General features: G+C 45.3%; 1 protein-coding gene across 2 annotated transcripts; it reads left to right on the forward strand.

The window, feature by feature from the left end:
* The first annotated feature begins 7,336 nt into the window (after positions 1-7,336).
* Positions 7,337-12,225, forward strand: Spry2 (sprouty RTK signaling antagonist 2). 2 transcript variants are annotated; one of them, XM_032917742.1, is made up of 2 exons: positions 7,337-7,634; positions 10,388-12,225. In XM_032917742.1, the coding sequence occupies exon 2, from the start codon at positions 10,439-10,441 to the stop codon at positions 11,381-11,383; it is 945 nt and encodes a 314-aa protein (XP_032773633.1). In that variant the 5' UTR covers positions 7,337-7,634; positions 10,388-10,438; the 3' UTR covers positions 11,384-12,225. The 2 variants fall into 2 exon arrangements, with proteins under 2 accessions (XP_032773633.1, XP_032773634.1); XM_032917743.1 differs by lacking the exon at positions 7,337-7,634 and adding an exon at positions 8,652-9,362.
* The last annotated feature ends 14,478 nt before the right edge of the window (positions 12,226-26,703 follow it).

A 26,703-nucleotide genomic window follows, 5' to 3' on the forward strand; every position in this document is an offset into this window, starting at 1 on the left:
TGTGGCAAACTTTAATTATTGATGTAGGCATTTCTTTTTTTTTTTTTTTTTTTTTTTTAGCCAAATGCACTTTTCAAATGAGGAATTCAACCAGGTACGGTGGCACATATCTGTAATTCTAGCACTCAGAGAAGTGGAGGCAGGAGGATTGCTTCAAGTTCACTGCCATACTGTTTTTCAAAATGAGTTTCAAGGACACAGAGTGATGTCCTACTTTCACGAGGTGTGCCCATGCTGTGGTGAAGGATGGTGGTGGTGGTGGGTTATAGAGAGGGGGGGGGCGGCGGCAGCTCACCAAAGAAAAACAAACCCCAGGAATTCACCTTCATTTGCATATATCCACCTGCCATCCGGTCACATGCTAATTTCTCTCTTCTCTTAGTCTGTAGCATACATTTCAGCAGAGGAGGTTGAGAACAGTCTGTACGTCATAAAAAAGACCATCTTAAAAAATAGGAAAGGAGAGGAGATGGGGCAGAGGGTAAAAGATGTTGGGGCGGGGCGGGGCGGGGCGGGGCGGGGCAGGGAGAAAATCCTGGCTTCCGTCAAACTTGTTTCAGTCACTATGCAAGATATAATAATAGGGCTGGAGAGATGGCTCAGCGGTTGAGAGCACTGACCGTTCTTCCAGAGGTCCTGAGTTCAACTCCCAGCAACCACATGGTGGCTCACAACCATCTGTAATGGGACCCAATGCCTGCTTCTGGTGTCTGAAGAGAGTGACAGTGTACTCACATACATAAAACAAATAAATCTTTTTTAAAAAGACATAATATTTTCACAGTAGCAAAATGGCTTAAATTCTATCCCAAAAGAAATCAATTGGATGTGGTGGGGCAGATTTGTGATCCTAACACCCAAGAGGCAGAGAGTGTGGGGGGGTGGGGGGGGACACATTAGTGTGTGTGTGTGTGGGGGGGACACATTAGTGTGTGTGGTGACCCAGGAGGGCTTCCCCTTCTCAAGGGAAAAAGAGGGTGGAATGGGGGGAGGACTTGCATGAGGGGGTACTGGGAGGAGAGGAAGGGTTGATAATGGTTGTGAGGTGAGTAAATTAATTAAAAATAAATAAAACAGAACCCAGAACCAGTTAACTGGTCTCAATAATTCTGAAACCTACAGCCTTCTAAACCAGTTCAGACGCAGAGGGTCAAAGCATTCCCTAATGATTTTCAGTCATTAAAGAGCAAAATTAAAAATCAGTCTCATAACTTCGTGTGTACATTTAAGTGACATCAGAGTTCGATGTAATTTCCAGCCCGTATTCATGATACACAGAGCTTCATTTCTTTTTACATTTTCCCTTCTTGCTTATATTATAGATAAGAACAAACAAAAAAAGTTTTAAAAAAAAATGCAAAGTCAGCCTGGTCTACAGAATTCCAAACCAAAATGAAACCCTATCTGGACAAAAAGAATTCCAGGATCGGAGCTATGCCTTACTTAGTTGGTAGAGTAATTGTAGTCCAGGCTTCTAAGGATACAAGCAAAGGATCAGATGTTCAAGGTCACCCCAGGCCACCTTGGGACAATTGGGATTCTATCCAAAAACAGAGGAGATTAAAAAATTAAGCAGTTATGTATTTTTAAAGATTAATTTATTTTCATTTTATGTGTATGGTTTTGCCTGAAATTATGCAGGTGCATCTTCTATGGGCACCGTCTGGTACTCTCAGAGACCAGAAGAGGGCGCCAGATCGCCTGGAACTAGCGAATACAGGCGGTTGTGAGACACTATGCGGGCGCTGGGAAGCAAACCTCCATCTTCTTCAAGAGCAGCAAGCGCTCTTACTGGCTGAGCCGTCTCTCCAGCTCCTAGACAGTTTGCTTTTACAAGATTAAGACTTGAAAAATATTAACTTAATTACATTCTTTGATTCAATGAATTGGAAATAGAGCTGGAATGTTTTCTTTTTAAAGAAATAGTAAAACAAAACCAAAAACGTGTCTTTAAAGAAGAAGAAAAAAAGCAAAAAGTCCACAAAACTTACAGGCTTAACCTATAGACCAGTGGTTCTCAACCTTCTTAACACTGAAACCCTTTAATACAGTTCCTCATGTTGTGGTGAGCCTACCCCTCCAACCATAAAATCATTTTTGTTGCTACTTAATAATTGTAATTTTCGTATTGGTATGAATCATAATGTAAATATTTATGTTTCCAATGATCTTATGTGGCCCCAATGAAAAGGTCATTTGACAATTTCCACAAAGGGATATCAACATAAACTGAGAACTATTAGTAAAGATGTATTAAGTGTTAGAATCTAAAAAACTTTCTTTTTTTTTAATCTTTTTTTCTTTTCTTTTTTTCGGAGCTGGGGACTGAACCCAGGGCCTTGCGCTTGCTAGACAAGCGCTCTACCACTGAACTAAATCCCCAACCCCTCTAAAAAACTTCGTTTCAACTCAAAAAAGTTCAGGAGAGCCCTAATATAGATTGCCCAGATCTTTCGCATAGTCTGTCCTTTAAAGTGTATCTTCAAAAGCTGTTTCATATAACTCTACAATATTTCAATGACTATAATTTTAAAACATTTTCTTCCCAAGAGAACAACCTAAATCTGTACACAAGCATACTCCGGTCGGTCACCAAGGCAGACGTATTTAGACGTAACCTGTGCACTGAGACTTGGAACTGGCTGTTGGCCTTAATGTTTTGGTGTCTGTGCTAAAATAAGAACCGTGGTAGAAATTCTTGGACCACATCTTCCCTAGAGAACAGTCTGAACTTCCTGTGCCCTTTGATCCAATGCCCACACAATGAAAAGTATAAAATTAAAACATCCACAGATGTGGAAACCGTGCCTGCCTGCCTGCCTGCCTGCCTACCTATAATTCTAGCATTTGGGGAGCAGAGGCAGGAAGATTGCCCAGACTGGAAGGCCAGAGCCAGCTACATAGTAAGAGCTTTTCTAAAAATAAACTAAAATATCTTATGCATTCAGAAGCCAAATCTTGCTACTGTTACTAAACACTACCAGTGCTATTCAAAGACAAAGCCACCATGGATTCTCACCTATGTGAGGTTTTAGCATCTATGTTTAAAAAATAATATTCTTGAACAAAGAAAACACATAGGAAAGTAAATGTAAAGTTGAGAGGACAAAGGCTAAGATCTCTGAACATGCAGACCTACAAAGGAAATTTAATCTTTAGGCCAAAAAACAAACGTATGGTAAAAGCAGTGAGAAGAAGCAGTGGATTCCTTTCTAGCCTTGCTACAAAGTTTCAGCCCCTGTCTGACTTTGCATAAATTGTAGTAATGAGGTGCAAGTATCTAGCAGGAATATTCATTCATTAACCAGCACAAACCACAGGTGAATTCCAGCTAAAGGGGAGCTCTCTGAAAAGCAGCAGACAGACAGATGGAGCCTGAGGCTCAAGGTCACATATCAGGACAACTCCTCTCACCCTAGGATAACCTTAGAGCCTGCACTGGATTTAGTTAGGGATAAAGGACATCTGCAAAGAAGGTTAGATTCTGAGATAAACTGCTTCCAGTCCTCCAAGCAATCTAGATAAGACATCAAGTGGTCTCTTTTGAATTCCTTTGCTTCTTTACTGAAGCCACTCCCAATTCCCCTCCAGGAGGCATTATCAACAGAATGTGAGGAATCAAAGACATTCAAAACGTAAAATGGTAACAGTCATGGCTGCCAAATCAAAAGGTCCCCACAGCTAAGAGCCCTTTCGGTAGGAAGATTCCAGGAAGTCCTTACATAAATGAATTTTACTACCTCAGTTGGGCAGTAAAAAGAAATGACGGCTCTAAGGTCCAAAATGTAAACTGCTGTCTTTAAATACAAAAACAAAAGCAAAGACCAAACAAACAAAAAATCCCTTTGGTAATAGAACAAAATGTCTAAATACTAATTCTTTGTGCCGTCAAAAGCACACTGTGTGTTTACAAAGTTTCACTTAGGTTTTCAAAACTGAGATCAAACCTAGGAAGGTGAAGGGTTTTTTTGTTTGTTTGTTTTTTGTTTTGTTTTGTTTTGTTTTTTTGGTTTTTATTTTCCAAGTCTTAGAAAGAGACTAGGTTGAGAGCCTTTTAAAGATACACTTCGCCCATGCTGTAAAGAAGACCAGCCCGCAAGCGCAATCCTAAACAAGGTTTCAGTTCATTCAACATAACTCTATAGAAACTTGTTTACACTGTCTTCTTCTACCAAAGATTGGAGGAGGTGAAATTCATGGAATGTTTATATTCTGCCTCGTTAAAAAACAACAAATGAGGAGGACTATAGATATGAAGTCCAAATAAATGCAATCAGAAGATAAAGCCAGATTCGAGAATTCACTGTACACAGCAAATTCTGCTCAATGTAAGTTTATTACTTGACGAATCCTGGAACCTGGAGGTGAGTATCATTGCGACATCAAGTCCCTTGGGCTTGTTTTTGCTTTGTTTTACAGTGCTTGACAAGTGGTAACTCTGCTTATGGCAGAGTTCTCCTTCTAGAACATTCTGCAGCACATCTGAAAGTGAGCTTTCTCTGGATGTTTGTCTGAGCGCTACCATTACCCTGGATTTTCTTCCACAGTTAACTCCAGCTTTAATTTGTGAGTATAACTTGATTTGGAGGCACAGTGCTTTCATGAAACACCTCACTGTGCATATACAATGTATGCACAAATACAATTCGTCTTTTATATTTTAACAGTAGTCTTTGGAAGCACAATATGGTAGCTTATACATGTCACTGGCTGAAAAACAATAATGCACCAAGATAAAGCCTAAGGAATAATTTAAAAGAATCCAACAGATTCTTGCATTTACTTTGCTCTTAAGTTACAGGTAAAATGTTTTCCGAGTGTGAGGATTATGGGAGATGAAAAACAGTCGATTATTACCTAAAATCCTTTCTAATTTATGAAAGACAAATATGAATTCTTACATTCTTCCCCAAGCATCCGGAAGTTCCTGATTTAAATTCTATTTTATGCTTTGATTCTTAATGACCTGTTGGCAGAGCTCCTGCAGTGCTGGAGGAAATGACATGGGGCAAATGTCTCCCAAGAAGCGGCCACCGGGTGTAAGGGTGTGGGTGGGGTGGGGGGTGGGGTGGCAAGAAATGCCACCTGGCGTAGCGTTTATACTGGACACCTTAAAATCCCGAAGCCGGCCAACCCACTTCTTCGAAAGGAACCCCTCCAGCACGTACTGAGTCCCGCAGAAGAAAGCAGCTCGAGCCCCGCGCCTGGCGCTCGCCCCCTGGCGGCTCCTTCGGGAAGCGCAGCGGCGCCCGAGCTCGCTCGCCTGCTGGAGACTCCACGGATTCCGACGCCGCACGAGCCGCGGTGGCCGGAGAGGCCCAGCTGTCCTGATCCCAGACTGTCTGGGACGCGACGGAGCCGGCCGATCGAGCCTCTTCCACCCTCAGCCGTGGGGTGAGGGGACGTAGGCCAGCGCCCGGAAATAACGCATGCCACTTCCCCTGCCATCCCTAGTTCCAAACCCCAGGCGAAGGAGAAGGGTCGTGGAGAAACACCGAGAGGGCAGGGAGAGCGCGCAAACGAGGCAAACGAGGTGCCAGGGACAAAGTAGAGAGATACGTCGCCAGAAGGCAGCTAAGAGAGCAGGGTGGCAGCGAACAGGTGAGGGCTGGAGCGAGAGAAATCAAACTCCACGTTTTCAGGAGCTCTAACCTCGCATGGTGCAAGGTCGCAGGTGCTGTGTGGGAAGTTTGACCTTACAGCAGGTACTTTCCGGTTTTAAAAAAAAAATTAAATTCTCAGCTAAAATTGCAACACTAGCGTGTGGATACATTTCAGTGACCTCCCCACCCCGCTCCGCGCGTGCTTCCACGTGCAGGCACCTTAGTCCAGCCGCGGCCAGAGCGTATGTATTTTCTGTATTTTAAATAGTTAACTATAGTCCGCTTCCAACAAGAACAGGAGGAACGTATATGAGAATGTTCTAGGTGACAGATAGTGGGATTTGAAAGATGACGCTCTTTTTATTTATGGTTTCGCGAAGGAGGACTTCTGTAGGGAAACAGACTCCCCCCCCCCCCATTTCGGAAGTCCATGATGTCGCCCTGAGTAATCGCGTGGGTATTACAGAATTAATTTAAAAGGTTTTCTGCATCGAGCAAAACAGTACAAAAAATCTTCAAAAGGCCTCCATCTATAGATAATCCCTCTTAAAAATGAAATTCTAACAAACTACAAGTCCACACACAATCAAAAGCCAATCCCAGTCGGAGCAGAAGGGACTTGAAACCCGAATCTACATTCCGTTCCTCCCGTACAAGGCTCGGAGGTGGGGGAGGCGGGCTGTGCTGGTGCCCGGTGTATAATCGGGTTAATCCAGTAGACAAAGAATAAACCAATAGCCCTCCCACCTCACTTCCCGCTCCCCTTTCCCTCCCCCTCCTGCTCCCACCCCCACCCTCTTCGCCCCCTGGGCATCGGTGGGGGGTGGGGTGGGGGAAACACAGGAGAGAAGAGGTAGAACCGAAATGGATTCCAAATCGAATCCAAAAAGCTGCAGCTCGGCTTTCCACGCTAGGGCTGTGCGGCCGGGTTAGTTTGCAACGTCCCTCCTTCTCCTCTCCCGGCGGCGAGGAAGAAAGTTCCCTAAGTGAGCCCCAGCCTCCGGCTCGTGGCCTCTGGGGGGGAAACCCTTAAGGTCAGTGTTTCCTTGAAACTAGATAAACTGACCTCGCGGCGGCCAGCGCGGCCCCGCGTGACGGCGCCCGGGCTGCAGGAGCGACTGGGGACGCGCGGGGCGGCGCGGTTGCCCTTTTGAATGCCTCCTGCGGCTCGGAGCGCTGGCGGGCGCTGGAGTGCGAGTGAATGTAGCCCCGCGGAGCCAATGAGCTGGGACCGGATGCGATATATCCTCTGGGACAACAACTGCTCTGTTCCGCCTCGGATCCACATGACGCCATTTACTGCTGCCGCGGCCGCTGCAAAGCTCCCTGCCTCCTCCGGAAAGGCGAGGGCGCAGGCCAGCGGCGCCCCCCCGCCCGCCCCCCATCCCCGGCCGGGCCCCAGACCCTCCTCCCCCGCCGCCTCCTCCTCCCCCTCCGCACCCCCACCCCCGCCTCGGCTTCGCCGCCGCGCCTCCGCAACGCCCAGTCTGCACGAGCGAGAGCTGCGCGCCGCAGCGCCAGCGGAGGAGAGGGGCCGGCGGAGCGCGCAGCGCCCAGGCCCCCGCGCGCGCCCGGCCCGGCCCGCGGGCCCCGCGCCTGCCTCCGCTCGGAAGCAGCCCAGGCCCCCAGGACTTGGCGAGCTGGCCTTAGGTTCTTTGGGCCGTGCTCGCCTCGCTTTCTCTCATCGACCAGGAAAAAAAAAAAAAAGAGACTCGCCAACGTTGGCGCTTCGGCCTCTTGTTCATTGAGAAAAAAAAAAAAAGGAAAAAAAAAAAAGGCAGAGGAAATACTCCGCGTGCGCTTCTGGAACGGAGGTCATCTCTCTAGCTCGGAATCCGGGAGGGTTCCAACGGTGGAGGATTTGGCTTCCAAATTTTCCCGTGGTTTTAATCCTTCCACCGACTGCTTGGAAGTTGGACTGAAGCAGAGTTTGGAGAGAAGGAAAAAGTTTGCATCGGGACTGGATTTATTTGCACATCGCTGGAAGAAGAGAATCGAAGGGAGAGGGGTTGGTGCAAAGCCGCGATCACGGTGAGGAGCATTTGGCTTTTCCCCTTCTGGAACCACAGCCGGCCGGGAGTGGGGTCCGGGTTCCTCTCTCCCCCTAAACCCGCAGGCTTCCCGGGAGGATCAGGGAGCTATCCCGCGGATCTGCTTCGCCTAGAACAGGGGTTCGGCCACGGCCGGGCTACAGGGTGCGCCGGTGCAGTGTCCCCCGTCCCGCGACAGCTCACTCTCTTGCGGGGTTTGGGGCGTTGGACCGCTTCACTGCGTTCTACTCCTACCCCTGCATTGGCGACGATTCAGTCGCCGAGAGCCTTAGAGGGAGGGAAAACACTTTGTGTTTTCCAGGTCGCTGTTGCAGGCTCTGGCATTGCTAACCTGTTCTTCCATTCGGTGGAGGCTAAGTTGTAGGAGAGCTAGCCTGCGGCGGGGGCGCCTGTGGGGCTGGGGTACTGGGCTTCTCACCTCTCCACCTCACCGGGGCCGAAGCCCGGCGGGCGAGCAGAGGGTAGAGTGCCAGGCGGAGGGAGTCCCCGCCTCTGCCCGGTGTGGCCAGTCTAGCCCGGTGCGGGTGGGAGCGTCGCCCAGCCTGGCGCCGCGTCTCTGCGGTTCGGAAGTGCAGCTTTCTCTTTTTTTCCGTTCTTCGTGGTCGGCCTAGGTCACGCGCTTTTTTTTTTTTAAATATATTTGGACACTTAGGCTGACCTAGACAGGAAGAGAGTTATCAAGTGGTCGCGGTCGGTTTCCATTACCTGAAAGTAGGTGGCAAAATAAAAAGGCTAGTTCCCCCCCCTCCCTCTTTTGTGTTACTGTTTTTAAGATTTGGAGTCTTAACGCCTTTTTTACAAAGGGGTTTCTGTGTCGGTTTGCCCCACCCTAGTGCTGAAGTCCTTTCCCCCTAATCCTTAGTCTGATCACACACTGTTCTTAATGGGGGTTTCAAAGCACTCTCAAAGGGGGAGGGAGAGGAACTGGGAGAGCGCAGAAGGGTGGGGGGGGGCCTGCGATGGAGGCGGCCAGGGATCTGTAGAAATCACTTTTTTTTTTTCTTCCGAGAGATGCTACTTTCCCTAGCAAGCAGGTCCTCACGGAAAGTTTCCAGTCCGGGGGCTCAGAGTTCTGCATGCCTGGCGTGTGCAGTCTGGCTCTGGATAAAGCTATTTTTCTTTCGTTTTAAGAATCATGTCTTATTCCTGATCTAAAAAGAGGTAGGCGTGTGCAGATTGCAGACAGTGCCCGCTCCGGTCCTTGCACCGTGGAGTCGCCCTGGGAGCGTGGGTCTATAAGACCTCCGTGCAAGCTGTGCGTCCTGAGCCAGGCTCTCTTCCTCAGGGCGTCGGATTTGGAAACTTGTGAGGACAGGCGTTTTGAGGGCCTTCGCTGAAACACCTTGTGGTGACCTTGCAGCGGGGGTGGGCGTGTTAGAGTGGCTCCCCCTCTTGGGGCTGGGTGGCAGTTCCTCTTGGGTTGGGGGAAATTTTAGCCGCGGGGGTGGAGGAGGGGGAAGTGTGCTCGTGCCTTGCATGACACGTCCCCTTCGGAGGCGCCCGCGCCCCCTGCCTGCCTGAGCTTCTGCGGATTGTACACGGGAGGGGCCGGGCTGGCCCCTGGACAGCGTCAGTCGGCTTGGAGAAAAGTCCCCCGGGGTTCTGGCTGAGTCCCACCTGCTGGGGACTGTGTGGGGGCGCAGATAGAGCCGATAAACGGGTTGGGTTGAAAGCGAAGAGAACAGCCTTGTGTACCTTGCTGTTGGAGGTGAGCAGATCCGGTTTTCAGCTCTGCCTGGTTTGTCACCTGCCTTGTTCGCTGTCCTTTTCCAAAAAGCAGAGGTTGGATTAAAAAATCCGGTTTTGCTTCTTTTCCTTTGTATTTTCATGTGCACTCGGGTGAGGGGATGGGATGGTACTTCTTAGACCGAAGCATGACTGTAATTTTTAAGTTCACTTGACAAGATCATAGGTTTCCACTGTGACACTTCAGATTTCTAAAACTTTTCTTGTTGCTGCTACTTGCTTGGTGCTCTCGGGTATTTTTCAACACGAGGAAATAATTTATTTTTTGCATGCTTTATTTATAAAACAAGAGAATTACTTGTGGTTCAGAACCTAAGGCATGCATAGGCTTTGGGTCTGTAGGATGTTTGGTTCACGAGTTGTGGTCTTACATGAGTTTGTTTTCCTGTGCTACCTAATGGGATCCGAAATGATTTATTTTAATTATATAACTTTGTGCTAACATGCTTATTTAAAATGTCACCTTAATTGCCCTTGAAATGTACTTTTTATGTCCTAGTCGTCCTAGGAGATTGGGAAGAGACAGTGATTATTACTCATAGTGCTAGGGTGATGTAAAAACCCGATTTAACCGGTACTGTTGTCGGTACTTATTAGTGTTTAATGATCATGTCAGACAAATCCGTTTCAAAATCTGCAAGGTATGTCTCTGAAATTGTTGGTAGCACTGTTGGGCATGCTCCAGTGTCGACTTCCAATTTTTGACACTGAACCCAAGCCCTCTAAATTGCGTGTTTGTTTGAGTAAAGGATCGAGTGGATCGATAGTCTCTGCCCTTCCTAAGATTACAGGACTGTCGGTACCTAGCCATCGTTTTCACTTTTGAGAACGTGCCTGGATCGGTCGGCTGTTGTTCTACTCGCCACTACCAGCGCCTATCCAGTCCCATTTCTCCAGAGGTTGTGGGAAGTGAAGAGTCAAGTCCGGTGGGTGGAGAATGGGAAGTCTTAGAGTGTAAACCATTTTCTTTCCTCTTGGTTTCCCCAGGAGTTCAGATGTGTTCTAAGCCTGCTGGAGTGAACTCACCGCCAAGATCTGATGGAGGCCAGAGCTCAGAGCGGCAGCGGGTCGCAGCCTTTGCTGCAGTCACCCCATGACAGTGGCAGGCAGCGTGGGGAGCCGGACCCCAGAGATGCCCTTACCCAGCAGGTACATGTCTTGTCTCTGGATCAGATCAGAGCCATCCGAAACACCAATGAGTACACAGAGGGGCCTACTGTGGTCCCAAGACCTGGGCTCAAGCCTGCTCCTCGCCCCTCTACCCAGCACAAACATGAAAGACTCCACGGTCTGCCCGAGCACCGCCAGCCTCCCAGGCTCCAGCCCACGCAGATCCATTCTTCCCGGGCCGCTCTGTCCAGGTCCGTCAGCACGGTCAGCTCAGGGTCTCGGAGCAGTACAAGGACAAGTACCAGCAGCAGCTCTTCGGAACAGAGACTGTTAGGATCATCCTTCTCCCCCGGGCCTGCTGTTGATGGGATAATCCGAGTGCAGCCTAAATCTGAGCTCAAATCCGGTGAGCTTAAGCCACTGAGCAGAGACGATTTGGGTCTGCATGCGTACAGGTGTGAGGACTGTGGCAAGTGCAAGTGTAAGGAGTGCACCTACCCGAGGCCCCTGCCATCGGACTGGATCTGTGACAAGCAGTGCCTTTGCTCAGCCCAGAACGTCATTGACTATGGGACTTGTGTGTGCTGTGTGAAAGGTCTCTTCTATCACTGCTCCAATGACGACGAGGACAATTGTGCTGACAACCCATGTTCTTGCAGCCAGTCTCACTGTTGTACACGATGGTCAGCGATGGGTGTCATGTCCCTCTTTCTGCCTTGTTTATGGTGTTACCTTCCAGCCAAGGGTTGCCTTAAATTGTGCCAGGGGTGTTATGACCGAGTGAACAGGCCTGGATGTCGTTGTAAAAACTCAAATACAGTTTGCTGCAAAGTTCCCACTGTCCCCCCCAGGAACTTTGAAAAGCCGACATAGCGTTATTAATCAGGAATACTGCAGTAATGAGGATTGTTGCCCCACCCCCACCCCCCTCTTTTTAACACACATACACAACCTACTAAACAGTTGTAATCGTGGCACTGTTCATAGAGGGTTAGGGAATTTGTGGTTTGCAGTGAGATGCTTTTCTTTCTTTTTTTTCCTTTTTTTTTTCCCTGTCCATGTGCCATTTTTTAACTGATACGCTTGCTAGAGTTCAGCTAGCCGGAATGCCAGGGAAAGGCGACAGAAGTTGGTTGGTGGCCCCCACGTTTTTGCATAAGCTAAAGCAGCAAACACCCCCAGGCGAAGTTTTCTCTTGTTTGTGAATAGCCCTTGCAGAGTTTGTAAATCAGCAGATGGCTCCCCGACCCCTCCTTGTTTTCTCCAGAGATAATGTGCTATATTTTTGTATATACGATAATATTTGCAACTGTGAAAAAAAAAAAACCAAGTTGTGCTATATTCCCGTGGCACAGTCACAAAATATTATACTAATATGCTGTACATTCGGAAGAATGTGACGATCGGTATGTTTTAGATTGTATTTTGCCTTACAGGAAGCCTTTATTGTAAGACGCTGACTTCCCTTTGGACTTGATGTATATTGTACAGTTACAGTAAAATTCAACCTTTATTTTCTAATTTTTTCAACATATTGTTTAGTGTAAAGAATATTTATTTGAAGTTTTATTATTTTATAAAAAAAAAGAATATTTATTTTAAGAGGCATCATAAATTTTGCCCCTTTTATGAGGATGTGAGGGTTGCTGCAAAGGAGAGGTTACAGATGATATGTTCAATATAAAATAGAAAATATATTAACGTTTGAAATTAAACTGACCTTGTTTTGTCTTGTTTTACCTGGTTTTTTGTTGTTGCTGTTGTTGGTTTGTTTCAAATGCCAGAAGCCACATTTTACGTCAAGGTAATTCTCTCCAATGGGGTTGCTTATCTGGACAAGACTCCATGGGCAACTCCATGGCTTTCACAGGCCATGCTCCCTGTTGAGACAAACCAGCCGAGTATTGGAGTCTGGGTTTGTTAAGTGTTTGAGAACGTCCTTTGGCTCTGCTGTGTGCTTCCCGGGCTTGCTGACCTGCTGGCCTGCCTTGGCTCTCTACCTGGCAGTTCTGTTCTGTTATCTTGTGCTTACTTATTTAGAAGGCATTCCAGAAAGATTAACGGTTAGAATTTTTCCCTAATACACAGTCTCAAACATGGATGTCAAAGATACTCAAAACTAGAGGAACGAGTTTGCTCGACAAACACTGAATGCTCGTCTGTATGTCAGACATGGAAAGTGTCTGTGCCCAGGCGGGTCCTTATAACGGAGGAAGAAAAAATGCTGTCTTCACAGAGCTGGTCATGGCTGTTTCTCCTACTGTATATTTGCTTTAAATTCTGCAGTTCATCAGCATCGCACCATATTCTTTGTTGGAAAAAAGAAAACATTAAAGAATGCTATTTTGATTTCAGGTTGGTCAAGTACTTCAGATCCAAGTATGCTGGTTTATATCTCTGACCTGAATCACATTATATAGAAAGTCCCTTAGTTTTACTCCCATGTAAAAGGGCAGTGTAGCAAAATGCTAGTGTATTCAGAGCTGTCCTATGGGAACAAAGACACCACAAGCTGCTACAGGCCCATCTTGACAACATTAGTCACTTTGTGGGTGATTTTTTTTTTTTCCAAAAGTATAACATTTTGCTGCCAAGAATCCCCGGAAGTCTAGGAAATTATTTACCTGCCGTTATAGCTTAATCTCTTGTTTCCTGTTCCCTTGTGTGAAGAGGTCTTAGTGCAAGCTGTCTTCTGTTTTGTTTTGTTTTGTTTTTTTTTAATGGGCTTTCAAGGAACCCTATGGCTGCCTAAACTCTCAGAACCGTCAGTCCTCTGAACTTCCTCCAAACAACACAAGATTCAATTAATTTAGAAGTTGTTTACTTTCAGCCTCTACTCGGATACTGAATGCTCTTGGAATGTTGGGTTTAATGTGCATTCTTAAATTTCTCACTGGTGATTTCAGGGAAAACTAGAAATGTAGGGAAAAGCAGCAGGGCTTTCTTACTGATGGTATTTCTAAAAGATTTAGAAAGCACAATCTAACTTTCTGACTATTAGCATTGTGTGTGTGTGTGTGTGTGTGTGTGTGTTTGTGTGTGTGTGTGTGTTATAAAAATGGTGAAAGTCAAAATTCCCTTGGACTGTGTAAGCAGTTTTCAGAGCAGTTTTGAACACAAGTGGCAGCAGATGCAAGTGAGTGCTTACTGAAGTGAGATTTAAAGCTTTCTTTATAATTGCCAAATCAGAATCTCTGATGTGGCCTAGAGGTTTGTATTCACCGTCGTTCCCCAACAGGTTATCTGCAGTCTGGGGCTGCTGACCTAGGATGGCGTTATACTTGAGCGTGTTTTTAATGAGCCCGGATGTCAAGCGTGTCCACAGATGTGGAAGTCAAATGATAGTCCACTGAAGTTAGGACAGAGGACGTGATGTGCAAATATGGTGAGTGCCAGCAGAAATAATTTGTTTCAGTAGGGAAGCTGGATTCCTCCACGAGTTCCTAGCTGACCTATTCAGGGATGAATAGACCCATCCCAGTATATGAATTCATTTTTAGCTTATAAAGATTAAATACTTAGGACTAGATAGATTAAAAACAGTCGGGTCTCACGCATTGCCTGTAAGAGTCAAACACAATGGCCTCACTTGGGAGTAGGGCAATAATCTATAAAGTGTCAGTTTCTATTGGAAATTAAGACACTGGTAAAATACCGGTGAGCCAATGACCTACCTTATTTTGGATAATAACTGACCCAGACAAAAGTAAGTGCTGAGCATGGAGTCAGTTTTAAATTTTTTGAGTCCTCTTACATTTTTCTTAAATCTGCACCTACTGTGTATTCGAGATTCATTTACCAATGACAACTTGATTGTTGTTACTTGAAACATTCATTTATGTGTTTTGAGGGAGAGATTTGAAGGCCTTGCCAAATTTCTGCCATGTTGGAGCATGCTCTGGGGATTGTCTGAAAGAAGAAAGCCAAACCCAGGGATGTAATTCCAACCCTACTGCTGGCGTACCTTCTCTCTTCAGTACATGTCTGTCCCAAGGACTTTTCAACTCCAGAACACCTCAGATATCGGTGGTGCCTGATGACTGGGTCTGCTCCCTGCATCCCACAGCGCCCACAGTCATGGGATTCACTGTCATTTAGGAGCTTCTGGGTGCATAATGAAAGGTTTCCTGGATTCGGGATTTCAGTTGGAGTTACACCCACAAGTGGCCGCTCACCTTCCTTTCCTAAGTGTGCAAAAGGACCACAGCATGGGCGGGGACTCTCGGTTTTGACACTGATTAAATTCTACAGCAAAGAGTCATTTGTTTCCAGATACAGCTCAGGATAGTGTTTATCATGTGTGAGACACACACACACACACACACACACACACACACACACACACACACGCAGAAACACATTTTTATCTTAATGTTTTGGGCTGTTTTAGTAAAAAATAAAAGATGTTCAAGAGGTGTAACTCACTTGGCAGAGCCTGATACCCTGCAGAAAGCCCTGGATTCAATCCAATTCCAGCCCAAACCAGGCATGGAAGTGGGAGCTCGTAATTCAGACACTTGGTGGGCCGAGACAGGAGGGTCAGCAGTTCAGAGCCTGGCTACACACTGAGTTCAAAGCCGACCTAGCCGACTTCATGCCGAGCAGAAGTACTATGAAAACCGTTTATTCACAAATCATGTCATTTTGTCCGTATCTAACCTTCTATTGACTGTATGTATCCATTAAGACTAGCATCATATTAATTTCCATTTTTGGACAAATACATCATTTTTTTTCTCCCCTGAGAAAACCCGGGTCAGAATTTTATCAAGGCCTACCTGGTTTAGCTGAACACTGGCCATCGTGAAGACAGACATCGGAAGAATTTCATCACCGGTTTGGCTGTTCATCCAAAGAGAACGCAATTAAGCCCCACGTACTCAGTACTCCCGACTTAGATGGCATGGGTTTGTTTCCCTTGAGAGGACCTTGTGAATGGCACTACGCATCTGGTCAAAAGGAGTAGTCATTAACTAGGAGCCAAGGAAGACCACGAGGGCTGGGAAAGCGGCTCGGTGGATAAGGTGCCCCACTCACGTGAGGACCCAGAAGTCAAGCCAAGGAAGGCGTGGCTGCTGCCTGCGGGCAACTCATCCCCCAACTCGGAGGATGTAGACATGGAACCCCTAGGTCAATCTGGCCAACTGCCCTGAGTCGAATCCACCCGTCCTGGGGCAGCCAGAGGCCGGTCTCAATGTATGATGTGAAGAGCGATGAAGGGAGAGCCTCAGAATTTACTTCAAACCTCACAGGCGCGTGCAGGCACTCACATGAACTCACATCCACACATGTGCTCGTGGGACACCGGAAATGAAAAGCACTCAACACGAGCACTTAAGTGACCATCGATGGCCTGCAGGTGCTCCACGTTTTACTTAGCACTGCTTTTGACTTCCGGGTTTTGACTTATAGTTTGTTTGTTTGTTTGTTTGTTTTTTTAAAGGATGTCTTAATTGGTAACTTGTCCTTAAAACTAAATGAAATTAGAATGCAGCTTTGGCCTCTGGCTTGGCTACACGGAGGCATTTATAGCTTTAGCATACCAAGAGGGGTTTATTTTTCAAAACAGAGGAATTGTGTGATTATCAAACATTCTCTCAGCATGGAAGAAGGTCAGAACAACCATAGGGCCGTTCAATTTAAATTTCATTCATTCATTCATTCATTCATTCATTCATTCATTCACCCATCTATCCATTCATTCATTGAGACATATCACAAACAGACCTCAAATTCATAGTTCTATTCACCCTCTGGAGGGCTGGAAATACAGGCTACAGGCTGGCCTGTTAATTTCTGAGTGTCTATGGCATAGGAGGTGAAAGCCTAGTTAATCTGATGCAAACAGGTAGAGCTCGGAGGTGTAAGCCTTGTGTTGTTAGAGCACAGCAACCCAGCACAGGCTAGCCCAAACGTGTACCCTAGGCTTGCCTCCTCAAGGCAGTTCTGCTCCCCCTTCTCATGCTTTGTTTTCCAGTGGGGGTTTTTTTGGCTCTGAACTTTCATCTGCAGCCCTACTATATTTATTCTTGATTCTCAAATACAACTCACAAAAAGTCTTCCTTACCAAAAAAAAAAAAAAAAAAAAAAAAAAAAAAAAAATTAAATAAGCCAGACTTTAGGGCTCTGGGAATCGCTGTCAATAAAATGCTTGTCTTGCAGGCACAAAGACCTGACTTGGAGCCCTGGTATTCATGTCAGGTAGGCTAGACTTGGTCGGAGCACGCTTTTAGTCGAGGTGTTCTCTGACTGCCCCACCCCCGTGCACAAACATATATGTGAGTGTGCTCGTGTATTTCATGCACACACACCACAATGTATATTAAAAGGCACCAGAGGAGACATAATTACGTTGAAAAGACTCACTTATTAGTGCTTTTCTTTTTATTTTTATTTATTTATTTTTTTAAAGATTTATTTATTATATATAAGTACACTGTAGCTGTCTTCAGATACACTAGAAGAGGGCATCGGATCTCTTTACAGATGGTTGTGAGCCACCATGTGGTTGCTGGGAATTGAACTCATGACCTCTGGAAGAGCAGTCGGGTGCTCTTAACCGCTGAGCCATCTCTCCAGCCCCTAGTTAGTGCTTTTCTAATTCTTATTGACATTTATCTCTGGCCATCAGCACAATATTCTACCCTGATTGTCCCTTAAAGGAGGACAGGAAAAACATGAAAAAGAAAAGAAGTGTCTGACCTTTACCGCTGTTCTGCCCTGATTGGGGAAGAAAAAAAAAAAAAACAAAAAAAAAAAAACCTTGTGGTTCTTGAAACCAGGTGCCCATCTGCAGGACCTAAGCAAAATAGTTTCTGTTTTTGAAGTGTTTTCCAACTAACATCCGGCATCCTGATTGGTTGTATCCATGGCCCTTTGCACTCCTGCTGCTTGCTGAGAAACATATTTGTATCAATTCTCATCTCTCCAGAATCTTCTGTGCTTCCAGCTTGGTCTAACTGCAGCCCTGCTGCTCCACAGTAAACAAGACACACCTTGAATGCAGGCTGATCACACTGGACTATCGTCCTGAGGTCCCGCTGGAAAGTCATTTAAGTTCAGAACAACATTTAAGGATGTAGGTTAACCACACACCAGTGAACCGCCTGACACCCATCAGTATATGGGCAGCGCAAACTGGGCTCCATGGGTTATTTAAAAACAAAAACAAAACAAGACAAAAGGATGTGGAGAGGAGGGTGCGGAGGTGGGGGGTGCATCTGGGAGGAGTTAGGAGTGGAGGGTGACTATGATAAAAATACAATGTCACAGAGGATTGCCTTATCGGGTAGCAATGGGAGGAGAGGCCCTTGGTACTGTGAAGGCTTGGTGACCCAGCGTTGTGGAATGCTAGGACGGTGAAATGGGAGTGGGTGGGTGGGTGGGTGGGAGAGCACCCTCATAGAAGCAGGGGGAGGGGGGAGGGGATAGAGGATTTGTGGAGGGAAAACCGGGAAGGGGAATAACATTTGAAATGTAAATAAATAAAATAACAAAAAAAAAAAAAAAAAAAAAGAAAGAAAGAAAAAAAAAAGCAAAAAATTTACAATGTATGAGATTCTCAAAGAATTAAAATTTGTTTAAAACGAATGACTGCCTATCTAATAATGGTCACTGAGGATTGTTATAGAGCCTGGAGACCTTGCATCCCTGCATCCCCAGCAATAGTGCATACAGAGCCAGAGAAGGGCAGTATCTTCTCCAGGATAGCTTAACAAAAAGTTCCTCAACCTTGGGTTGCGATTCCCTTAGGGCTCCCAATGACCCTTTCACAGGGGTTGCTAAGACCATGGGAAGACTCAGATATTTGCACTACGATTCATAACCCTGGCAATGTTACAGTTAAGCAGCAATGAATACAGTTTTATTGGTGGGGGTCACCACAACATGGGGAACAGTATTAAAGGGCCACAACTTTAGAAAGGTGGAGAGCTGGTGCCAGGGGAATGGGATCTCAACTCGCCAGGTAAGGGACTGACTCCAGGAAGATGACACAGCCACGCCCACGACACTTGGCTTTAGCTGAGATGTCTCCTGGAGGCTGGACCAGCAAAGTTGGGCTAAAACCTGATTGGTTTCACTTTGTTGCACTCTTAGCTACTGAGTAAAACCTTAAACAAACACTGAAAATAACCAGCTCTGTCAGAAAGTTCTGACTTCTTACTTATCATCTGTGAAGTCAGGCGATGAGCCCAGTAGGAGGCCTTCTGAGACTTAGCCCTGCGCTGTGAAGAACAGAACTGTCTAAGAACAGTAGAATTGCTGTAGCTCCTAGGTAGAGCAGTGGCCTAGCATGTGGGAGAGCCTAGGTTGGATCCATAGACCTGCTAAACAACCAAGCTTTCAGGCCCAGGGTGCAACTACTTGTCACTGACTAAACTCTTACCGTGCACCTTATTGTTGTAAATTGTGATGCCACAGATGAGAGAGGAGAGAAAAATGGTCCTCGAGCTTTCGAAGCTGATAATCTGAGACTTAGGTGCTAAGTCTTGGAAGAAGACTGATAACATTATTTACTTAAGGTCTTGGGTGTCGAGTCCCCTCCCCTCAAGGTCCATTAGGCAAGGCCTTTAAGATTTTTGGACTTCGCTGCTGGCAATAGGAAGGGAAAGGCCAGGGGTGATACCAACAGCCTTCAATACACAGGACTTCTCTCAAGATCCAAGAATTACCCAGCCAGTCTGCCTGTAAGCCTGATTAAGCAGACCTCCCTGCTACAGGGGACGCTGAGGGAGTAGTGAGGGGAATGTGGCCTGTCATTTCAATGTGTGGCAAAGAAGGCTGGCAAGGGAAGACAGCTCAGACCCGGGGACATGACTGACCCTAACTTCAGAAGTATCTGGAGTTCTTAAACGAAAAGCACCTTATGTTTACCGTCCACTCCTGAATCTGGTTACTATGATTTACTGGCGTGTGTGTGTGTGTGTGTGTGTGTGTGTGTGTGTGTGTGTGTGTGTGTGTGTGTGTGTGTGTGTGTGTGTGTGTTCTGGTGATTTCTGAGGTTTGCTGTTTGATTCTTGTTTTGTTTTATTTTGTTTTGCTTTTGTTTTTCAAGACAGAGTTTTTCTGTGTAGACTTGGCTGTCCTGGAACTCTCTCTGTAGAACAGGCTGGCCCTGAAACTCAGAGATCCGCCTGTGTGAGCCCTGCAGTTTGATTTTAAGCAGGTTGTCAGTATGTAGCCCTGGCTGGCTGTAACTAACCGTATATGTATAGACAAGGCTAGTCTCAAGTTTGTATTCATTCTGTGTCTGCCTTCAGAGGTCGGGTTCACAGGAAAGCACCACCCGGTTTTGCTTGTATGTACATTTTGCAGTTAACTTTTTTAAAAAACACTTTTTGTTTTTCCTATCAAAAGCTGTTTTGAGAATTTTTTTCAGAAAGAGGATTTTAGGAATTCATTCGCAGTCCCAGGAATCGCATCTTTAATTAATAACTTCCCAAGTGAACTTTCGATGATATCATCGACCTAAGGTTTTGTGGGTGGGAGGAGGTAGGTTTTATGGCGGTCGTTTGTGGGAGAAGATCCTTATACAAATCGGAATCTCTGAGGATGCTTAATGAGCAGTTGGCGTCTGTAATATTCAGTAGAGAATAAAAGTGGACTGAGGGTCTTCAGGAGTATGAATAATAAGAGTCAGCAAAACAGAAACAGCGAAATGACATAGTGACCTGTGAGCATTGTTCCTAGAGAAAGGATTACCCAATTCTAAGATCTTCGCATATTTATTTCTAAGGCTGGAGAGTATTTTACAGTCAGCGGCGTTTTACGCTTGCCACTGGTTAGACAGTAGCCTAACACACTGGACGCGTTTGCTGTCCTTGAACTGGACCACGGTTGTGCACAGTGTCCTACTTCAACTGAGCATACATGCAGCTTTGCGTTTTACATTTCAAATCTGACTGTTGCTAGTGTAACTGAAAAGACCTATCCTCTAAAACCAAGAATATGTTGTTGGATTTTACGTTTGGTAGGAAAATTAGTTTATTGCGGAAATTATTACAATCCAGTTCTCCTGGGAAACAAACAACAACTGCTTCGTAAGACCTAAGAAGACTCCAGCCTGGTAATGCAAGACTTTAATCCGGCACTGGAGAGGCAGAGGCAGGTGGATCCCTGTGAGTTGGAGAGCAGCTTGGTCTGCATAGCGAGTTCCAGGCCATCCGGCGCTACACAGAGCAAACTAAGAGATGTTTTCACAAACTTATCAGTCAGCACTTGACTTTCCTCAGGGTTCAAGCACAATAGTGCCTCTCACCAATTCACTGTATTTTAAATGAACTTGTTTTATTTCGTGTGTATGAGTGTTTTGCCTGAGTGTCTGGAGGTGCACCCCACACATGCTTGGCTCCCTCAAACCTTAGAAGAGGGTTAGATCCCTTGGAACAGTAGTCATGGATGGTTGTGAACCACTGTGCAAGCGCTGGGAACTGAACTCTGGTCCTTTCCACAAGAACGGCAAGGGCTCTTGACCAGTGATTTACATCTCACAACCTCTGTTGTACTTTAGATATTCTGAGATAATAATTATAACCAGTAAAAAAATATTGAAAAGAGATGAAATTTGCCTGGGATTTGACAGAAAGTAAGGTGAGGAAGCCGAGTCCAGGTTAAGCACGGTCCTCTTCAGGAGACTACATGGACCAGGCTGGCTGACAGAGATGCTTACTCATGTGAAGAAGAAATGAAAAGGCTCTGGGAAGCAAGGTAGAGCCCCCATTCCCAGAACTTTATCATACCTATCTAAATGGGATTCCAAAACTTGTTTAATGTTCCAGAGAAGAGTTCCGTTTCTGTGAAGAATCCTGACAGATGAGATCTTCACTACCCAACATCTGTCCCCAGTGTGTCCGCCTCCTGCCGCTTTTCCTGGTGTCAGCCAGTCTCTCTCTTTCCTATACACATCCATCATGAACGTCGTGCCTTTAGGTGAGGTCCTCTCCAATGTTCTCCTCATCCGTTCACTGAGAAATTGTTTATTCATTCATCCATCCTTTTACCTCTGTGTGTGTGTTTGTGTGTGTGTGTGTGTGTGTGCATGCGTGTGTGTGTCCTTAAACCCCTACCACACATAGGGTCTCCTGGCGGTTTACTGTCACATGCACACAACACACATCAGTTCTCGAGCGATTATGTGTTTACTGTTCTGACAATTAGACCTTCTGTACATGGCTTACATTTAGATTCTCCGGATTGTGCTCAGTACCTGACGATATTTAGTATTTGATTAATGAGTTCAAGAAAAGTAAAGACATACTAAAAAATAGCTAAAAAGACAAGACTATGAAGAAGTGACTAGTTTAGAAAGCTCCACTAATCAGTTAACATGTAACAATAGTGAGAATTACTCATCTATCTTATCCCATTATAAGAGTCTTAAGGAAGGGAAGAACACCAATATCTCAATGCCTGGCAAACATTTGATACTACCTAAATGTCATTTGAACAAATGGAGTATCATTGACCACAATACAGCCATTGTGTAGATTGGCCAACTGTCATTTCATATGTATGTATTCTTAGATATTCGTGACCCTTGACACAGTTTTTCCCTCTTAGGTTACCAGGACTCTGTACTTATTGAATCACTTCAACAGGAAAGATGAACTAGAGTGCTAGGAGTGGTGGCTTATGCCTGTGATCATTTGAGAGGCGAGAGTTCTAGGCTAGCGTGTAGTCAGATCTAGGCTTAAGCAAACAAAACAAGAACCTTCAAATAAACAAACAAACCAAATACCAAGAAATGTGGACTAGTGTTCCTTGATCATAACAAATTAAATGGCAGAGTTAAATGTTGTTTGAGTATTTGGTGGCAATAATTTTCCTCCTTACCCCCTTCCTTGCTAGAGGATGCTTGGATAGCCTGCACACACGGATCTGTGATTACTAGGAAGACAGACACAGAGTTACAGATAGATTGACTCATAAACATAACGGCGAAGGGAAAGGAGGAGAACACACCTTGAACTGGTCACTCGGGGTGGGTAGGACGTACCTGCAGTTGAAATGCAGTTCAAAATGAACAGCCTATCACAGCCTGAGCCAGGAGCTCCGGCAAAGATCTATTACGGTAGGAGTGATGGAGTGAGAGAATGGTTTTATTTTGGTTCGTGTGACTTTATACATAGTCTAGCAGGTTCAAAATCTGCAGAGGAGCCTGGATGCCTGGAGCCAGTATACCAATTTAAGACTCAGAATTACTACTTGCTCAGAAGAGGGCATTGTATTTCTTTATAGCCTTTGATTCATTAAATAAGGCCCACCTACATAATAGTGGGCAATCTGCTTTATCAAAAGTTTACCAATTTAAATATTAATCTTACTTCATTCTTGAAGAAACATCCAAAATGTTCTATGGGTACTGTGGCCTATTCCACTTGTCGCATAAAATTAACCAGCAGCCGAGGCTGGAGAGACGGCCCAGTTCGTAAGTGCACCGGTTTTTCTTCCAGAGGACCTGAGTACAATTCCCAGCACCCACATGGCAGCTCACAACCTCTATACCTCCAGCTCCAGGGGATTCCACACCCTCACATACATGCAAGCACATATGTGCAAAAAGCCAGTGCACATAAAATACAGTTGAATAAATCATTAAAGAAAAATTAGGCAGCTGCAGCAGGAAGGACCTGAGAAACCATGAAGTTAGTCGAACAGCTACATTGTATTTGTTCTGTCTTTAGGGGGTTGTCAATGTATTATAAGTTAATTGTCTGGTGACAACTGTATGGGATTTCAACTGTGGGATAATTAATTTCTTCTATTAAACAGAAAGTCATATTAAAGCTTATAGACTCTATGCTTCTATTATAAAAACTGATATTTTCATGAGTACTATGCCTCTATAACATTATAAAAGAATGGCTTCGTTGTCTTAGGCTACCTAGTGGAAGCTTTAATGGGAAAACACAAAGAATTAGTTTTGATGCAGTATCAACAGCCAAAGTGATTGACTTTGTAGCGTCAAAGATAGCATTTCTCACTGGCGCCACCATCTTTCACTGAATGACCTGTGGTACGATTATTAAGTTAATGTCTCTGAGTCTCATATGAAGAAAAGATTAAAACCATGTCCCCCGCATGCCCCTCCTGGCTGTGGGTTACTTCACAATGAAAACCAAGCTATGTTGCTCTCTTCTTTACATAGGTTCTTATAATCCCCTCAGAGATATTTTATCCTACACTCTAACACGTGCCTCCGGTTTGTGGCATAACAATGTATTAATAAAAAACAGCACAATAGAGGGTAAGCTCTGGTTTCAGCTGGTTTTTTTTCTTCTGTCTCACAGAACAGGATGGGACAATACCATCCATCTCAGACCAACTGCCATTCTTCATGATTGGCATTGTACCTCTATTTTGGGTTTTTATTTTATATTTGTTTGGGTTTTATCTTTGTTTTTGTTCTATGGGAGGAGAAAGGAGGTATTTGGTTTTATTGTTGTTGTTGTTGTTGTTGTTGTTGTTGTTGTTATTGTTGTTTTTGTCATTTTTTCCGTGAGCTCCAGACCTGCTGATTGGAGCGTAGCAGAGTGTCCTAGTGCCCGGAGGAATTCCTTGCACATATTGATCCGGTTTTGTTTGCGATCCTTATAGACAGCCCAGAGAGGTCTGTAAGACAGATTATAATATTTCTGTTTTTCACTGTTGCCCGTGCATGAGAGAATTTCCTCAAATCATGCATTGAGCAAGAACACCTTGACTCGACCTCAGCCCTTGATTCCAAGCGCCACGCTTATGGTGTTGCTGATGCTGGTCTCACCGACGCTTTCAAACCACAGCACAGCTCTTAAACGTGCTCGGCACTGAGGTCTGTGCTCCAGTAGCCTCATTCCCAGACAGCAAACTGCTCCCTACGTGAGGCAGTGTGAACGAAATCTAATGCTGCTTTGCTGTTGTCAACTGTCATTCCGACCAATGAGAGTTCTTCATTCTTCAACTGAAGCGTCCTTCAGCCTATTGCTTCTTTGCAATTCCAATTGCATAAGTACACCGGACCTTCATATTTTATAGATACGTTCCTTAATTTGGAAACATATTTAAAGAGAAAACCGTGAAAACATATTTCCTGTGCCCTGCGTGAGTTCCCCTTTTAATGACCCAGAACTGAGAAAGTGCTGGAACATTCCAGTCTTTAAAATGACGGACTGTGTAGACAAAGACTGGGTGCAGCCTTGTGCACGCTGCTTCAGTCTCTGTGAGTTCATACGTATTCTGTTTATGTTGATTTAGAGAACCTTGTTTTCTTGGTGTCCACCATCCCCTTTGGCTCCTACACCCTTTCTGCCTCCTCTTCGGCAGGGTTCCCTGAACCCTGAAGTCAGGGATTTGATGGAGACCCGCCCTATAGGGCGGAGTGTCCCAAGGTCTCTCACTCGCTGCGTATTGTCTGGCTGTGCCCCTCTGCATTTGTTCACATCTGGTGTATGAGGAAGCCTCTCCGACAAAGGCCAAGCAAGGTACTGATTTATGGACTTCGAGTTTAGTGATTTTTTTTTTCTATTCTCTCATATATTACATCCTGACTGCAGCCTCCTGTCCCTCCCCTCCTCACACCCCAGACTCCATGTTCCCTCCTCCCCAGATCCACTCCTCCTCCATTTCCCTTCAGAAAAGGGCAGGCCTCCCAGGGATGTGAACCAAGCACGTTTTATGGGAGTCCTGAGTGTGTGGACAGAGTAGGTCTCTGTTTCTTGTGCCTTCTCTGGGGCTCTTTTCCTTCTGTTTGTTGGTTTTGCTCAATTCCAATGTGTTAGTTTTTGTTTTATCTTGTTATCCTATGTATTATATTAATTATAATTATTCAAAAAGTGATGGAATGGGGCTGGAGAGATGGCTCAGTGGTTAAGAGCACTGACTGCTTTCCAGAGGTCCTGAGTTCAATTCCCAGCAATCACATCGTGGCTCACAACCCTCTGCAATGGGGTCTGATGCCCTCTTTTGGTGTGTCTGAAGACAGCGACAGTGCACCCACATACATGAAAGAAAGAAATAAACTTTAAAAAAAAAGTGATGGAATTATTTTCTAATCACTCTGATTGAGTAGACCTAAAATAAGGAAAGAATAGTGAGCGTGAAAGGCACACAGCTAAATTTTATGTCCTATTGGAATTTGCTAGAACTTTATATAAGGCTGCCTGAGGACTCTCCTGAAGTAATGTCAGTGAACTCCCGCATGCTAAGCTGGTTACTGACATGGTTTAGCCGTGATTGATGCTCCAAAGGCTCGAGCGATGGAAGGTTAGCTTTCAAGGTTAGGATCCCAGAAGGCAGAAGCACTGCAGGAAGTGGGAGGTAATTAGGTCCTTCAGGGTGCCAATCACAGCAAGGGTTACTGAGTCTCTCCAGGCAGTGGGCTAGGTCTCTCCAGACTGCAAGGCTTACGCAGAGGCCGGGTTATTTTCATCCAAATGCGTATGCCCCAGCTTGCTCTCACCCAGCTGCTCTCACTGTGTGGCCTGTTCCACAGGGCTGCGCTCCCTAAAATGTTCCTGCTGGAAGATTCCATCCGCTGTCAAAACCACTTTCCTTCTCTTAGGTACTGTGAGGGCCATATAAAACAGACGGTGACAGTAACTCCAACAGTGGTCCTTCCTCCTATATAGGAAAACAAACAAACAAACAAACAGGCTAACCTTTTGAGTGTGGCAGATCTATTTTTATCTTTGCATACATTTACCTGCCTTATATACTGTTAAGCCCTATGGTTCATGTAATCAATGTTTAAAAAAAAAAGGATCTGCTTAAACTTTCAAGTTCAACAGATTGGCAGGTGCACGGGGATAGGCGTGTTGCTCTCTGCCCGTCCTGCCAGTCACCTGACTTCGTCTCCTCCCCGCAAAAGTCTCCTTTGAATTTATGTGTGTATTTATTCTCTTTTTTTCTTCCAAGGGAATTCTCATACACACACATTAAGAAGATGAGGCGCGGGTTTTACTTGAAAGGCTGAGCCTCTTGGTTACCTGCCTAAAGCCTTGGAATGAAGCCGAAACTTTAAGTAGCAAGTTAAACAGTAAATAAATTCTGCTAATGGCTATTAGATTGCTAGCGGGGGAGCTTAGTATAAGGAGTGATTCTAATTAAATAGAGAACACTGGAGAGAGCCGGAACGTTTCAAGAATAGATTTTTGTCTCCCATGCCTCATTAGGAATATAAAATCAGCTTCTATTGTGGGAATGACAACCTTTCAAAA

The sequence above is a fragment of the Rattus rattus genome, chromosome 12 (assembly GCF_011064425.1).
Source record: "Rattus rattus isolate New Zealand chromosome 12, Rrattus_CSIRO_v1, whole genome shotgun sequence".
In the NCBI taxonomy this organism is placed as follows: domain Eukaryota; kingdom Metazoa; phylum Chordata; class Mammalia; order Rodentia; family Muridae; genus Rattus; species Rattus rattus.

What these genes read in the sequence shown, in the direction of transcription:
- Spry2 (XM_032917742.1), top strand. Translation starts at nt 10,439, where the DNA reads ATGGAGGCCAGAGCTCAGAGCGGCAGCGGGTCGCAGCCTTTGCTGCAG.